Below are 13,874 nucleotides of genomic sequence, written 5' to 3'. Positions count from 1 at the left end.
GGTTCAAGTGATTCTTCTGCCTCAGCCTCCTGGAGTAGCTGGGACTACAGGCGCACGCCGACACACCAAGCTAATATTTGTATTTTTGGTAGAGACGGGGTTTCACCATGTTTGCCAGGTTGGTCTTGATCTCTTGACCTCATGATCTGCCTGCCTCAGCCTCCCACAGTGCTGGGACTGCAGGCATGAGCCACCGCACCCAGCCTGATGCTATTTTTAAATGTCAATTTTCAGTTGTTTATTGATGGTACATAGAGATAAAATGGATTATGTTATAGTGATCTTGCATCCTGTAATCTTGCAAAACTCACATCTTTTGCCACTGGAATATTTTAATACCAAGAACATTCTCTGTATTCCAGATAGAATATCAATGGCCATCCCTAAAGCTGCTTAAGTTCCCTCTTGCAGATATGATCTTACTGACTCCAATCAATTACACGAAGAGCTTTTCTTAGGAATAGTATGATCAAAAATAAGAAATACATATTCTGTGATTAAAAGTAGTTAGCAAATGAAATAACATATAAATCAGTATTCTATTTATAATCCTCTGCCTTGAACCAAGGGTCTTCTATTAAGTAGTTTAATTCCATTAAATTATTCACTTCTGTTGTGTTAGGGCACTTGAAACCCTGATTCTGTTTCCTGCTATGGCTCTCTACTTACTAGGTACATTTCTGGTCAGTGCTCTTAAAAATTTGTTCCTGGGGCTGGGTGTGGTGGCTCATGCCTGTAATCCCAGCACTTCGGGAGGCCAAGGTAGGTGGATCATTTGAGGTCAGAAGTTCAAGACCAGCCTGGCCAACATGCTGAGACCCTGTTTCTACTAAAAATGCAAAAAATTAGCCAGGCATGGTGGCATGCACCTGTAATCTCAGCTACTCAGGAGGCTTAGGTGAGAGAATTGCTTGAAACCAGGTGGCGGAGGTTGCAATAAGCTGACATTATGTCACTACGGCCTAGGCAACAGAGTGAGACTCCCTCTCAAAAAAAAAAAAAAAAAAATTGTTCCAGGAAACTCAATTTCTAATCTGAGTTATAGCAGGAGTCTTTAAGCAAAAGTAAGTGAAAAAAGAGAAACTAGCCATGGATAGGAAAATGCCTTATTTTTCTCTTACTGAATACTTTATTTGCTCACTACAGCAAACAATTGCAGAGATGATGAAAGCAGACTTCTCTATTGAGGAGTGTCCCATGTGACTTATAAGAATTCAGTCCTTCAGGGAGGATCTGTACTCAGAAGAAAAAAAAACGAATTCAGTCCTGCCAAGTGTAGTGGCTCACACCTGTAATCCCAGCACTTTGGGAGGCTGAGGCAGGCAGATCACTTGAGGTCAGGAGTTTGAGACCAGCCTGGCCAACATGGTGAAACCCCGTCTCCACTAAAAATACAAAAATTAGCCGTGCATGGTGGCACTTGCCGGTAATTCCAGCTACTTGGGAGGCAGAGGCAGGAGAATCACTGGAACCTGGGAGGCAGAGGTTGCAGTGAGCCAATATCACACCACTGCATTCCAGCCTGGGTAACAAAGCAAGACTCCATCTGAAAAAAAAAAGAACTTAGTCCATAATTACCTAGGAGTTATGGTATGAACTTATGGACGCTGAAAGCACTACCAATTTCCAGAGTCTTTAATTTATAGCATGGTGGGACTTAGTATTATCTCCAATTGGCAGCTTATTTAAACCTAGGAACAAAATGTTTTTAAAAAGTCAATTTCTATAGTTTTAACAGTTTTTGTGCATAGATAAGAATATGCTTAAGCCAAGATATGTATAATCACTGAAACATCTTTGTGTTAATAAGAAGTTATCTATTATTAACCTTCAAACACTGAGCTTCTCCTTAATTCTCCAGATTTTTAAAAAATCCTAGATTGCAGCTGGGCTCAGTGGCTCACGCCTGTAATCCCAGCACTTTGAGAGGCTGAGGGAGGCAGATCACGAGATCAACAGATCGAGAAAATCCTGGTCAACATGGTGAAACCCTGTCTCTACTAAAAATACAAAAATTAGCTGGCCGTGGTGGCACACACTTCTAGTTCCAGCTACTTGGGAGGCTGAGGCACAAGAATTGCTTGAACCCAGGAGGCAGAGGTTGCAGTGAGCTGAGATTGCACCAGTGTTGTGCAGTGCTATTCAGGGAGCATACTTGGCAGCAATCTGCCCAGAGCCTAGAGGGCAGCATCCTTGTTTGCAGGAGGGCAGCATCAGGGATTCCTCTTCTTCAAGAGGACTTAGAATGTCCATACTGCCGTTCAGGAGACGACTCACATCAGGCTGATATGGAAGCTCCCTGGCCTAAAGCCTATTCCACACAGGAACCAGCATCTCTTGCTACAGCTTATCTGATTCATTGCTGCCCCTTACCTGAGTCACCACAGTCAAGGAAGCCCAAAGTATGGCTCCCCTTCAGATACTTAGAACTTCTTTTTCTGAGACGGAGTCTTGCTCTGTCACCCAGGCTGGATTGCAGTGGCATGATCTCCACTCACCACAACCTCCGCCTCCCAGGTTCAAGCATTCTCCTGCCTCAGCCTCCCGAGTAGCTGGGACTACAGGTGCACGCCACCATGCCCAGCTGATTTTTGTATTTTTAGTAGAGACAGTGTTTCACTATATTGGCAAGGCTGGTCTCGAACTCCTGACCTTATAATCTGCCCACCTCAGCCTCCCAAACTTCTGGGATTACAGGCATGAGCCACCGCACCCGGCCCAGATACTTAGATCTTATTTATAGCTCCGTCAAGATGGTAATCAGTCTGTTACTGCATCCCAAACACTAAGTCCTTGGCTCTTGAGTTAACAGCAAGAGGCTAAACGTTTCTCAGGCAAGGTTTAATAGGCTTGAGATGGAGCAAAAGCAAGGGAGCAGTGCCCAGGAAAGGAAGAGGAATGTGTAACTCTACTTGCAGCAGTGTGTAGAGCTGAAGCCGCCTGTGATGCTTGTTTGAACTTTCTCGTTTGGCTGATAGGACTAGTTTGTAGTATGGGTTTTCTGTGCAGCAATAGAGCATGTAAAGTGCCCTTGTGGGATGGAAGATAGGTCTTTGTTGTGAACATCTGAAGAACAACCGCTGGGCAGGTATTACAATCCACAGGCACTGTGGTGATTCTGACCGAGACTTTCTCTCTAGCAGAGCCTAGGACAGAATTCCGGCCCAGTCTTCCCCGCCTGGTGGCCTTTTCTAGCTCGCAGCTCCTTAGACAATATGCGCTAAGTGGTCGTCCTACACGGATCTCCCCCAGCTCATCTGCAGGAAATGACTTCCAACTAGAAGCTCCAAGCTGCTCTAGTGAAAAAGGAGAAAGTGGGAAGACAGAAGTCCCCGACACCTCATTACGAAAGAGGCCAAGCAGAATTTCTAGGACATTCTTCAGCTCACATCAAGGTGACCCAGTAGAATGGGTGGAAGACAACAGAGAAGGAGGAATAGGCCTTTGCTTGGCCCGGCGGATGAGTCCTGGGGGCTCAGACACAATGTTGAAGGGAGTAGGCACCTCAGAATTTGGAGCAGTCACACGTGGAAATTGTAGACTGGGACTTAGCAAAAAGTCAAGCCTGTTGAGCCACCAGAAGCATCATGTGTGCCCTGAATGTGGGAGAGGCTTTTGCCAGAGATCAGACCTCATCAAGCACCAGAGGACGCACACCGGGGAGAAGCCGTACCTGTGTCCTGAGTGCGGGCGTCGGTTTAGTCAGAAGGCCTCGCTCTCCATACACCAGAGGAAGCACTCAGGGGAGAAGCCATATGTGTGCAGGGAATGTGGGCGACACTTCAGGTATACATCCTCTCTGACTAATCACAAGAGGGTTCACTCCGGGGAGAGGCCCTTTGTATGTCAGGAGTGTGGGCGAGGCTTCCGCCAGAAGATAGCCCTCATTCTACACCAGAGGACACACTTGGAAGAGAAGCCCTTTGTGTGTCCCCAGTGTGGGAGAGGCTTTTGCCAGAAAGCATCACTCCTCCAGCACCAGAGCTCACACACTGGTGAGAGGCCCTTCCTGTGCCTTGAGTGTGGGCGTGGCTTCAGGCAGCAGTCACTCCTCCTTAGTCATCAGGTCACACACTCAGGAGAGAAGCCTTATGTCTGTGCTGAGTGTGGGCACAGCTTTGGCCAGAAAGTCACTCTCATCAGACACCAGAGGACACACACAGGAGAGAAGCCTTACCTGTGCCCCCAGTGTGGGCGGGGTTTTAGCCAGAAGGTCACCCTCATGGGACACCAGAGGACACACACAGGGGAGAAGCCCTACCTGTGCCCCGAGTGTGGGCGTGGCTTTGGTCAGAAGGTCACCCTCATCAGACATCAGAGGACACACACAGGGGAGAAGCCTTATCTGTGCTTGGAGTGTGGGCGTGCCTTTGGCTTTAAGTCACTCCTCACCCGACACCAGAGGACACACTCAGAGGAGGAGCTTTATGTAGACAGGATGTGTGGGCAAGGACTTGGTCAGAAGTCACGCCTTATCTCTGACCAAAGGACACACTCAGGAGAGAAGGCCTGCGTTTGTGATGAGTGTGGGCGTGGCTTCGGCTTTAAATCTGCCCTCATCCGACATCAGCGGACCCATTCTGGGGAGAAGCCCTATGTCTGCAAGGAGTGTGGGCGTGGCTTTAGCCAGAAGTCTCACTTGCATAGACACAGGAGGACCAAGTCTGGCCATCAGCTCCTACCACAGTAGGTCTTCTGACCTTTCCTTTCCTCGTCAGTGTGAAGCTGGCAGAAATCCTAGTAAATGCTTCAGTTTCCTGAAATGGAACGGAAACAAAAAATGTGGCTTTGTTTCATCAATCATAAGATAGTTGATTTTTGGTTTACTTTCTATATTCACAATTTGTCTTAGCTTGCTAGGGGTTCCATAACAAAGTACCCCAGGCTGGGTGACTTTACCAGCAGAAATGTATTTTCATATTTATAGGGGCTGGAAGTCCCAGATCCAGGTATTGGTAGGTTTGGTTGCTGCGAAAGCCTCTCTGCTTGGCTTGTGGATGGCTGCTCTCTGGCCATGTCCTCAGATGGCCTTTTTTCTGTGTGGATGCTTTTCTGGTGTGAGTTCCTCTTCTTGTAGGGATACCAGTCATTTTGAATAGGGCCATAGTCACATGCCTCATTTAACCTTAATAACCTTCTTCAAGGCTCCATCTCCAGATACAGTCACACTGCAGGGCTGGGACTTCAACAATTTTGGGGAAGCCAGATTTGGTCTATGACACTCCACTACCAAAGTTTAGGTCCGTTTAACATGCAAAATGCATTCACATGATCCCAACACTTCCAAAATTGTTTACCCAATTCAACCTCAACTCTGGATCCAAAATCTCATTTAAATATCATCTAAATCAAGCGTGAGTGAGACTTTAGGTACAGTTCATCCTTAAGCAAAATTCTCCAGCTGTGATCCTGTGAAACCAGATGGATTATCTGCTTCCAAAATATTATACAATGGTGGGATAAGCAGAGGCTGGGCTTCCCCATTCCAAAAGCAAGACATGAGAAAGAAATGAGGAATGATGGATCCCAAGCACGTCTCAAACCTGGCAAGGCAACATCCATTAGATTGTCAGTCTTGAGAATAATCTCCTTTGGCTCAATGCTCTGCCCTCTGGGCCAGCTGGATTCGCACCCCTGCTTTGTGGGCTCACGGGAGCTGCAGCGTTGCTCCCTTAGCCCTGGGCAGCGGCTCCTGGCCCACTGAAATTGAGGAGGAGACACGCTTGCCCTCTAGACCCGTACGCTCTGGGCTCATTAGAACCTTTGAGAATCACATTCTTCCCTTTTCTTGAAGATTAACTTATGTTTGCCGCTGGATAGCTCTGCTGTACCTTCCTGTGGAATCCCAGTCCAACAGCCTGCCTTCATTTTGTCCTGTCTCTTTCTCTATTCAGTTCAAGCTGGGAGCGTTTCTGGTGAGATGGTTCATCGGTTCCATTCAGACCTGCACTAAACTCTTTATCATGTGATTGTGCAGCCACACCCTAGTGTTCTTTTGAGAACATACTTTCTCATTTTTTGCAATGTGAACAGGCTGAGAATTTTTCAAATCTTTAAGTACTAGCTCTTTTTTGCTTAAGCGTTCCTTCCATTTATCTTTCTCCTCTCACATTTTCCTGTTAACAGCAAGGAGAAAACAGGCTATGCTTCATCGCTTTGTGTAGAAATATCACCTGAATATCCTACACTGCCTCACTCACAAGTTCTGTAGTCCACAAAACACTGGAATGCTATTTGGGCAAGTCCTTTGCAAGGATTCCAGTTTCGAATTACGCATTCCTTAAAATTTAAAACAAATGAAAAAACCCACAGATTTTGCAGATCCGGGTTTTTGCTATGTTGCTTAGGCTGGTCTCATACACTTGGCCTCAAATGATCTTCCTGCTTTGCCCTCTCAAAGTCTGAGCCAACACACCCAGCCCAGAACCTTTAACATCTACATTCCTACCAACAGTGTTTGAAAGCCCTTCCAGGCTTTTTCTAGCATGTGCCTCAAAACTCTTCTTGCTTCCCTCTACCAAGTACCCAGTTCCAAGCCACTTCCACATTGTAGGTTTGTTACAAAGCATCCCAATCATAGTACCAAAATCTGTATTAATTTGCTAGGATTGACATAAGAAAACACCAGAGTGGGTGTCTTAAGCAATAGAACATTTATCTTCTCACAGTTCAGGAAGCTGGAAGTTCTAGAATGAGATGTTGGCAGGTTGGGTTTCTACTAAGGCATCTCTTCTTGGCCTGCAGATGGCTGCCGTCCCTCTGTGGCATCACATAGCTTATTTGTACACACTTTCCTGCTGTCTCTCGTTATAAGGACACCTTCGATACTGGATTAGGGCAACACCCTAAAGACCTCATTTTAACCTTAATTACAACTTTAAATGTTCTGTATGCAATCACATTGGGGATTGGGGCTTCAATATATGAACTGGGGTGGGGAGGGACACAATTTAGTCCATAACATTCTGTCTTCTGAACTTCCAAAATTCATGTCTAGCCATCAACTCCTGCCATAAGAGTGCTCTCCTCACTATTCCTTTCCTTTCTCCATAAGTGTGAAGATGGCAGAAATCAATAATAGATGTTCCACTTTCCTGATACGGAATGGAGAAAAAAAAGAGTTGCTTTCTTTCATTGATCATGAGATAGTTGGTTTATGCTTTACGTTCTGCACAGCAGTGCTTTGTATTTTATGGCCTTTTGTTTTAATAAACTGCTTCTCTACAAAGCTACATACCTGGCTGTGTACCTCATTCACTGATCTGTTGAGCAGAACCCCAGGGCATTCAATTTCTTGTATTCTAGACATGAATTCTAGATTACTGTCCTATGGGACAGGGATATTACGGCCTTCAACCTCACCTCTTCCTATGTCTTCCAGTGTCTGTGATGAGAGCCACTAGCCACACACTCAACTTCCCTGACGCCAGATTTAAGGGCATTTATTCGCATCTCTGTCATGTTAACTATGCCTACATTCCAGTGATCCAGCCCTTCAGCCACAACCTTCTTTAAAACTCCAGTCAGGAGCTAAGGCTCTGAAGCCACCCACCTTTCTATCCAGCCCAAGGCACTGCCCCTTTTGCTGTAATCCCTCCTGTTGCTTGACCCCCAGATTCCCAGAGCCTAAATGCCTCAGATCCTAACAAATGCCTACATCAAGACTGGCCCTGGCCCTGGTCCTGTGCCTTCAGCACCAGGTGTTGACTGCATGGTCAGTCTCCCAGTGCTTGGGGCCACTGCTGGCTCAGAGGGGTTTTTCAGCAGAGTGAAAAGAAAGAGATTTTAGTTTGGGAGAATTCATGTCGGGAGGATAGATGAAAGAATAACAGATGGCGGTCACTAACCCCAACATCTTAGCTGGAGATGATCTTCAGGCTAGCTTTGGTGGGGATGGCCTGGGACCACTGGAGACAGCCCTCATCAACACATTTTCACTGAAGCCGTTTTGCCTCAGTGAGTTCTCCAATGGCCAGAGCTGAAGACACAAGGGAAGCAGTGTGTGTGTTTGGGGGTGGGGTATGCACACATGCGCACATACGTATAGTATGGAGTCCTTTCATGCCAGCAGTTTAAAACTTTCTGCAGAGAATATAAATAGGAATAATAACCATTCCAGCATATATAATGACCTTTTACTTCAGAGTGTTTTTCCATAGGAAGTTTCTATGGCCATTCACTCAAAATGGACCTGATAAATGATATATAAATAAAAAACAGGCCGGGTGCTGTGGCTCACACCTGTAATCCCAGCACTTTGGGAGGCTGAGGCGAGCGGACCACTGGAAGTCAGGAGTTTGTAATCAGCCTGGTCAACATGGTGAAACCCCATCTCTACTAAAAACACAAAAATTAGCCAGGTGTCGTGGTGGGAGCCTGTAATCCCAGCCACTTGGGAGGCTGAGGCAGGAGAATCACTTGAGCCTGGGAGGCGGAGGTTGCAGTGAAACGAGGTCATGCCATTGCACTCCAGCCTGGACGACAACACTCCGTCTGAATAAAAGAATAAATAAATAAAACTGAACTTTTTTTTTTTTTAATAATGTCTCTTCTAGATACATCTGAAACCTCTCTTTTAGATAAAAATGGTGATGAGAGAAGGAGAAAAGAATGCTTTTGATTGGGTTCGTAGAAAACCACATCAGAAATGAATATTAGTGTTTTATGGAAATAAGAAATCTGTGCCTAACACTACCACACAACATTCAGTTATAGGTTTTTTGAAAAGAAAAAACATACTACCAAAACATCTTCTTTAGGGTTACTCTGTCTGAACTCTGGAATATAATATACCTGGCTATTAATACCTAAAAACAGCACAAAATGAAATATAAAATTAGTGACTCCAGGCCGGGAGTGGTGGCTGACGCCTGTAATCCCAGCACTTTGGGAGGCCAAGGCGGGCGGATCACTTGAGGTCGGGAGTTCAAGACCAGTGTGACCAACAAAGAGAAACCCTGTCTCTACTAAAAATACAAAATTAACCAGGCATGCTGGTGCTTGCCTGTAATCCCAGCTACTTGGGAGGCTGAGGCAAGAGAATCGCTTGAACCAGGGAGGTGGAAGTTGAGGTGAGCTGAGATTACACCATTTCACTCTAGCCTGAGCTACAAAAGCAAAACTGTCTCAATTTAAAAAAAAGAAATTAGTGACTCCAATTTTGGTAATGTTGGATTAAGATAAAATATTTAGGAATAAGTTTAATAAAGAATATTCCAAACCAATAAGTAGAAAACTATAAAGCACCACTGAAACCAAAAATAGACTTCAATAAATAGAAAGGCATCCTCTCTTCTTGGAAAACATCTCAATATAATGAAGATGTCAGTCTCTCTCACTGACTTTATAATTTACAAAATTGTACAATCTCATTAAAAATTCTAATGAGTTTTTTCATTGACATGGACTATAAGTTAATCCTAAAATTCATATGGAAAATTTAACATAAGAATTGCTACAAAAATGCCACACAGCAAGTGCTTTAGAGGGACTAGCCCTTCCAGATTTGAAAACTTGACAAAGCCTCTATAATTTAAACAGCATGGTACTGGCACATGAATAGGTCAAAGTAACATAAATAAAAGAGCAGAATGCATTTAAAAATGCTGATCAGAAAGGTGGAATATCAAATGACTGTGACAAATATTCTTTTAATAAACGGGACATTGACTAGCCATTTGGAAAATAATAAAATTCCATTCCTCTCATCATACATGAGAATTTCTAATGGACCAGAGATTTCAATGTGAAGAAAATTTTTAAATGTTAGAAGAAGACATGGATTAAATAATCTTTAACCTAATATAGGGAGAGGCTTTCTACTTCTAAATCCAGAGCCAATACAGGATTAATAAATTAAAACTACCGATACCAAAAATCGTTTGCATGAACAAAGTGTACCATAACATCAAAGACAAATGACTGCAAAAAATCCTTATCAACATATTCCAAATCACCATATTTCTCTGATAAAGGGTTAATCCTGAAGCCGGGTGCACTGGCTCATGCCTGTAATCCCAGCACTTTGGGAGGCCAAGGAGGGCAGATCACCTGAGGTCAGGAGTTTGAGACTTGCCTGACCAAAATGCTGAAACCTCATCTCTACTAAAAATACAAAATTAGCTGGAAGCGCTGGTGCATGCCTATAATCCCAGCTACTCGGGACTCTGAGGCATTGGAATTGCTTGAACCTGTGAGTTGGATCTCAGCAGTGAGCTGAGATCGTCCCATTGTACTCCAGCCTGGGCAACCAGTGAAACTCCATCTACAAAAAAATAAATAAAAATAAAGGATTAAACCTTACTTTGGAGACGTTTTAAAAATTGATGGGAAAAGACTAGAAATCCTATAGAAAAGTGGGCAAAAGGCATGCACAGATTCTTTGTCAAAAGATGTATACATATATGAAAAGATGTTAAATTCACTCATGGTAAGAGAAACAGGCTGGGCGTGGTGGCTCACACTTGTAATCCCAGCACTGTGGGAGGCCGAGGCAGGCGGATGACCTGAGGTCGGGAGTTTGAGACCAGCCTGACCAACATGGAAAAACTCCGTCTCTACTAAAAATACAAAATTAGCTGGGCCTGGTGGCACATGCCTGTAATCCCAGCTACTCTGGAGGCTGAGGCAGGAGAATCACTTGAACCCAGGACGGGGAGACTGTGGTGGGCCGAGATTGTGCCATTGCATTCCAGCCTGGGAAACAAGAGTGAAACTTGGTCTCAAAGAAAAAGAGAAACGTGAATTAAAACCACACTGAGATGCCATTTCTCACCCATCAGATTGTCAGAAATTTAAAAGCTTAACAGTACTCTGTATTGGTGAGACAGTAGAGAAGCAGGTATTTTCATACGTTGTTGGTGGGAATGCAAAATGTTTTAAGTCCTATAGAGGGAAGTTGGCAGTATTTAATTAAATTGTATGTGCACATACCTATTGACACAGCACGCAAGCGCACTTTTAAGCATGTATCCCTTAAGAGTCACCTCCAGGCCTCATGCATTACCCCACATCTGTAATCCTAGCACTTTTGGAGGCGAAGATGGGCGGATTGCCTGAGCTCAGGAGTTTGAGACCAGCTGGGCAACATGGTGAAACCCCATCTTTACTGCAATACAAAAAAATCAGCCAGGTGTGGTGGTGGTCGCCTGTAATCCGAGCTACTCAGGAGGCTGAGGCACAAGAATTGCTTGAACCTGGGAGGCAGAGGTTGCAGTGAGTCGAGATCATGCCACTGCACTCCAGCCTGGACAACAAAGCAAAACTCAGTCTCAAAAGAAAAAAAAAGACCAGATGTGGTGGCCCATGCCTGTAATCCCAGCACTTTGGGAGGCCGAGGCGGGTGGATCATTTGAGGTCGGGAGTTTGAGACTAGGCTGCCCAACATAGAGAAACCCTGTGTTTACTAAAAATACAAACAACAACAACAAAAAAAAAAATAGCCAGGCATGGTGACGCATGCCTGTAATCCCAGCTACTTGGGAGGCTGAGGCAGGAGAATTGCTTGAACCCAGGAGGCAGTGCTTGAGGTAAGCTGAGATCACGCCAGTGCACTCCAGCCTGGGCAAAAAGTGAAAAACTCCGTTTCAAAAAAAAAAAAAAAGTCACCTCCAGTGATATGAATGTACATGTGCACATGATTACTTATCAGCATTATTTATAGTTGCAAAATATTGGAAGTTGCTTGGACATGCAAGCATAGGAAATGGATTGAATAACATGATGGAGTCAGATGTAACTGTGAAGAGAATGAAGATATCAGCAAACTGTTATGGAGTGAGTTTTAAAGGAAATGTTAAATGAAAGAGCAATGTGGAAAAAGTCTATACAGTGTGTTACCTCTTGTGTAAGAAAGAAAGAAAAATAATGCAGATAGTGTTTGACTATACCCCCTCAGTCTTGGTTGGGTAGGGTTTGTTGTATGTGAATTAGAATTACAAACAAATCCAAACTCTAGTAGGTTTGTATATTGTAGTGGTATGGGCAGAGTCATCCTGAAACTATTTTATATACATTATGGGATTGAGCAAATGAGTACATGTGTCTGTGTTGTTGGGAGCCAGGGTTCTCACTGTGGAAGAAAAGTCCTACAAATGAGGAATGGGGCAGAGAAAAAGAATCCTGTGAGGATGGACTAGAATTGGAAGTATTGGTGTGAACTTTTGATTCCTAAGATGCGTATGTGTGTCCATGCATGTTTATGTGCACATGCATCTTTGTGTGCATGTATATGTGTGTGTATACACACATATGTATTTTCTAGGTCTGTCCACTGAAAACACTGAGAAGCACGGACACAGCAGTAGCAGTGAGCACAGGCAGTATCCAGATCTTATACCACCACTTCCCAGTAATGAAAGTCAGGATGACCTGAAGAAGGGGCTGCTTCCAGGACTAGGATTCGATGATCCCAGAATACCTTGTCAGGCCAAAAGGCAAATGCTAAAAAAAAAAATACCAAAAAAACAAAAAAAGAAAGATGGAATATCCCACTAGGACAGAAGAGTCAGTCTGAAGGAACTCCCACCCATTGGCCAAATCTGGGACAATTGGAGTATCAATCTAATCGAGTACACTAATGACGTACAACGCATGGGGGAAAAAAAATCTTATGAGTCTAAACCAACAGTAAATACATAAATAAGTGAAGTCTATTCTTACAGTAGGATGCCATGGGCCAGTGGGTCAGTTCACGTTTCCCTCCTAATGTTAACATCTTACACAACCGTGGTACATTTGCCAGAGCTAATAAACTAACATTGGGACAATACTATCAACTGAACTGCAGACTTGATTTGCGTTTTCCACTAGGTTTTCACTCTTCCCCTTCTTCTGATCTAGATTCAGTCAAGGATCCCATGTGGCATTTAGTGGTCACATCTCTTTAGTCTCCTCCAATCTGTAAGTCTGTCAGTCTGTGTCTTTCATGACCTTGACACTTGAAGGGAACTGGCCGGGGCCTTTACATAGTGTCTTGATTTGGACTTGCCTGATGTTTTCTTATTAGATTGGTACTACCAACTATTTGTAAGAATATCACAGAGGTGGCCAGGCGTGGTGGCTCATGCCTGTAATCCAAGGACTTTGGAGACCAAGGCAGGTGGATCAGCTGAGGTCAGGAGTTCAAGACCAGCCTGACCAACATGGTGAAACCCCGTCTTAAAAAAAAAAAAGAATATCACAGAGGTGAGTGTCTTCTCTGTATCTTATCAAGGGGTACATGATACCAATGTGTCTTTTCTGGTGATGCTGACCTTGATTATTCGGTGCAGGTGAAGTCTGACAGGTTTTGCCAACATAAAGTTATCATTTTTTTCTTTCCATACTCTTATTTTTAGAAGTAGTTACCACACCTAGCCCATATGCCAAGGGAGGGAAATTAAGCCGTATCTCCTGGAGAAAGGATTATCAAAGAATTTGTGAACACAATATTAAAACCACCTTAGAAATTAACAAGTATTTGACTGGGCGTGGTGGCTCATGCCTGTAATCCCAATACTTTGGGAGGCTGCGGCAGGCAGATCACTTGAGGTTAGGAGTTGAAGACCAGCCTGGCCAACGTAGTAAACCTTGTCTCTATTAAAAATACAAAAATTAGCCAGATGTGGTGGTGCACGCCTGTGGTACCAGCTACTTGGGAGGCTGAGACAGGAGAATTGGTTGAACCCAGGAGACAGAAGCTGCAGTGAGCTGAGATCGCACCACTGCACTACAGCCTGGGTGACAGAGAAAGTCTCTGTTTCAAAAAAGAAAGAAAGAATGAAAGAAGAAAAGAAAGGAAAGAGAGAAAGAGAAAAAGAAATTTACAGGAAGACAATTTTAAGATACATAAATAATCTTTTTTTTTTTTTTTTGACACAGGATAGCGTCTTGCT

The 13,874-nt window shown here is 44.1% G+C and overlaps 1 protein-coding gene across 1 annotated transcript in view; it reads left to right on the top strand.

The window, feature by feature from the left end:
* ZNF169 (zinc finger protein 169) overlaps window positions 1-7,231 on the top strand; it is a 16,635-nt gene extending 9,404 nt beyond the window's left edge. Inside the window, exon 6 of the mRNA XM_017528496.2 lies at window positions 3,141-7,231. Within this exon, the coding sequence (XP_017383985.2) occupies window positions 3,141-4,690 (1,550 nt within the window). The 3' untranslated portion in view covers window positions 4,691-7,231. The remainder of the gene's footprint in view (window positions 1-3,140) is intronic.
* The last annotated feature ends 6,643 nt before the right edge of the window (window positions 7,232-13,874 follow it).

This window comes from Cebus imitator, unplaced genomic scaffold (genome assembly GCF_001604975.1).
Source record: "Cebus imitator isolate Cc_AM_T3 unplaced genomic scaffold, Cebus_imitator-1.0 Scaffold53, whole genome shotgun sequence".
NCBI classification, from domain to species: domain Eukaryota; kingdom Metazoa; phylum Chordata; class Mammalia; order Primates; family Cebidae; genus Cebus; species Cebus imitator.
The sequence above is the reverse complement of the archived record's forward strand: the minus strand, read 5'-3'. Positions and strand labels throughout refer to the sequence as shown.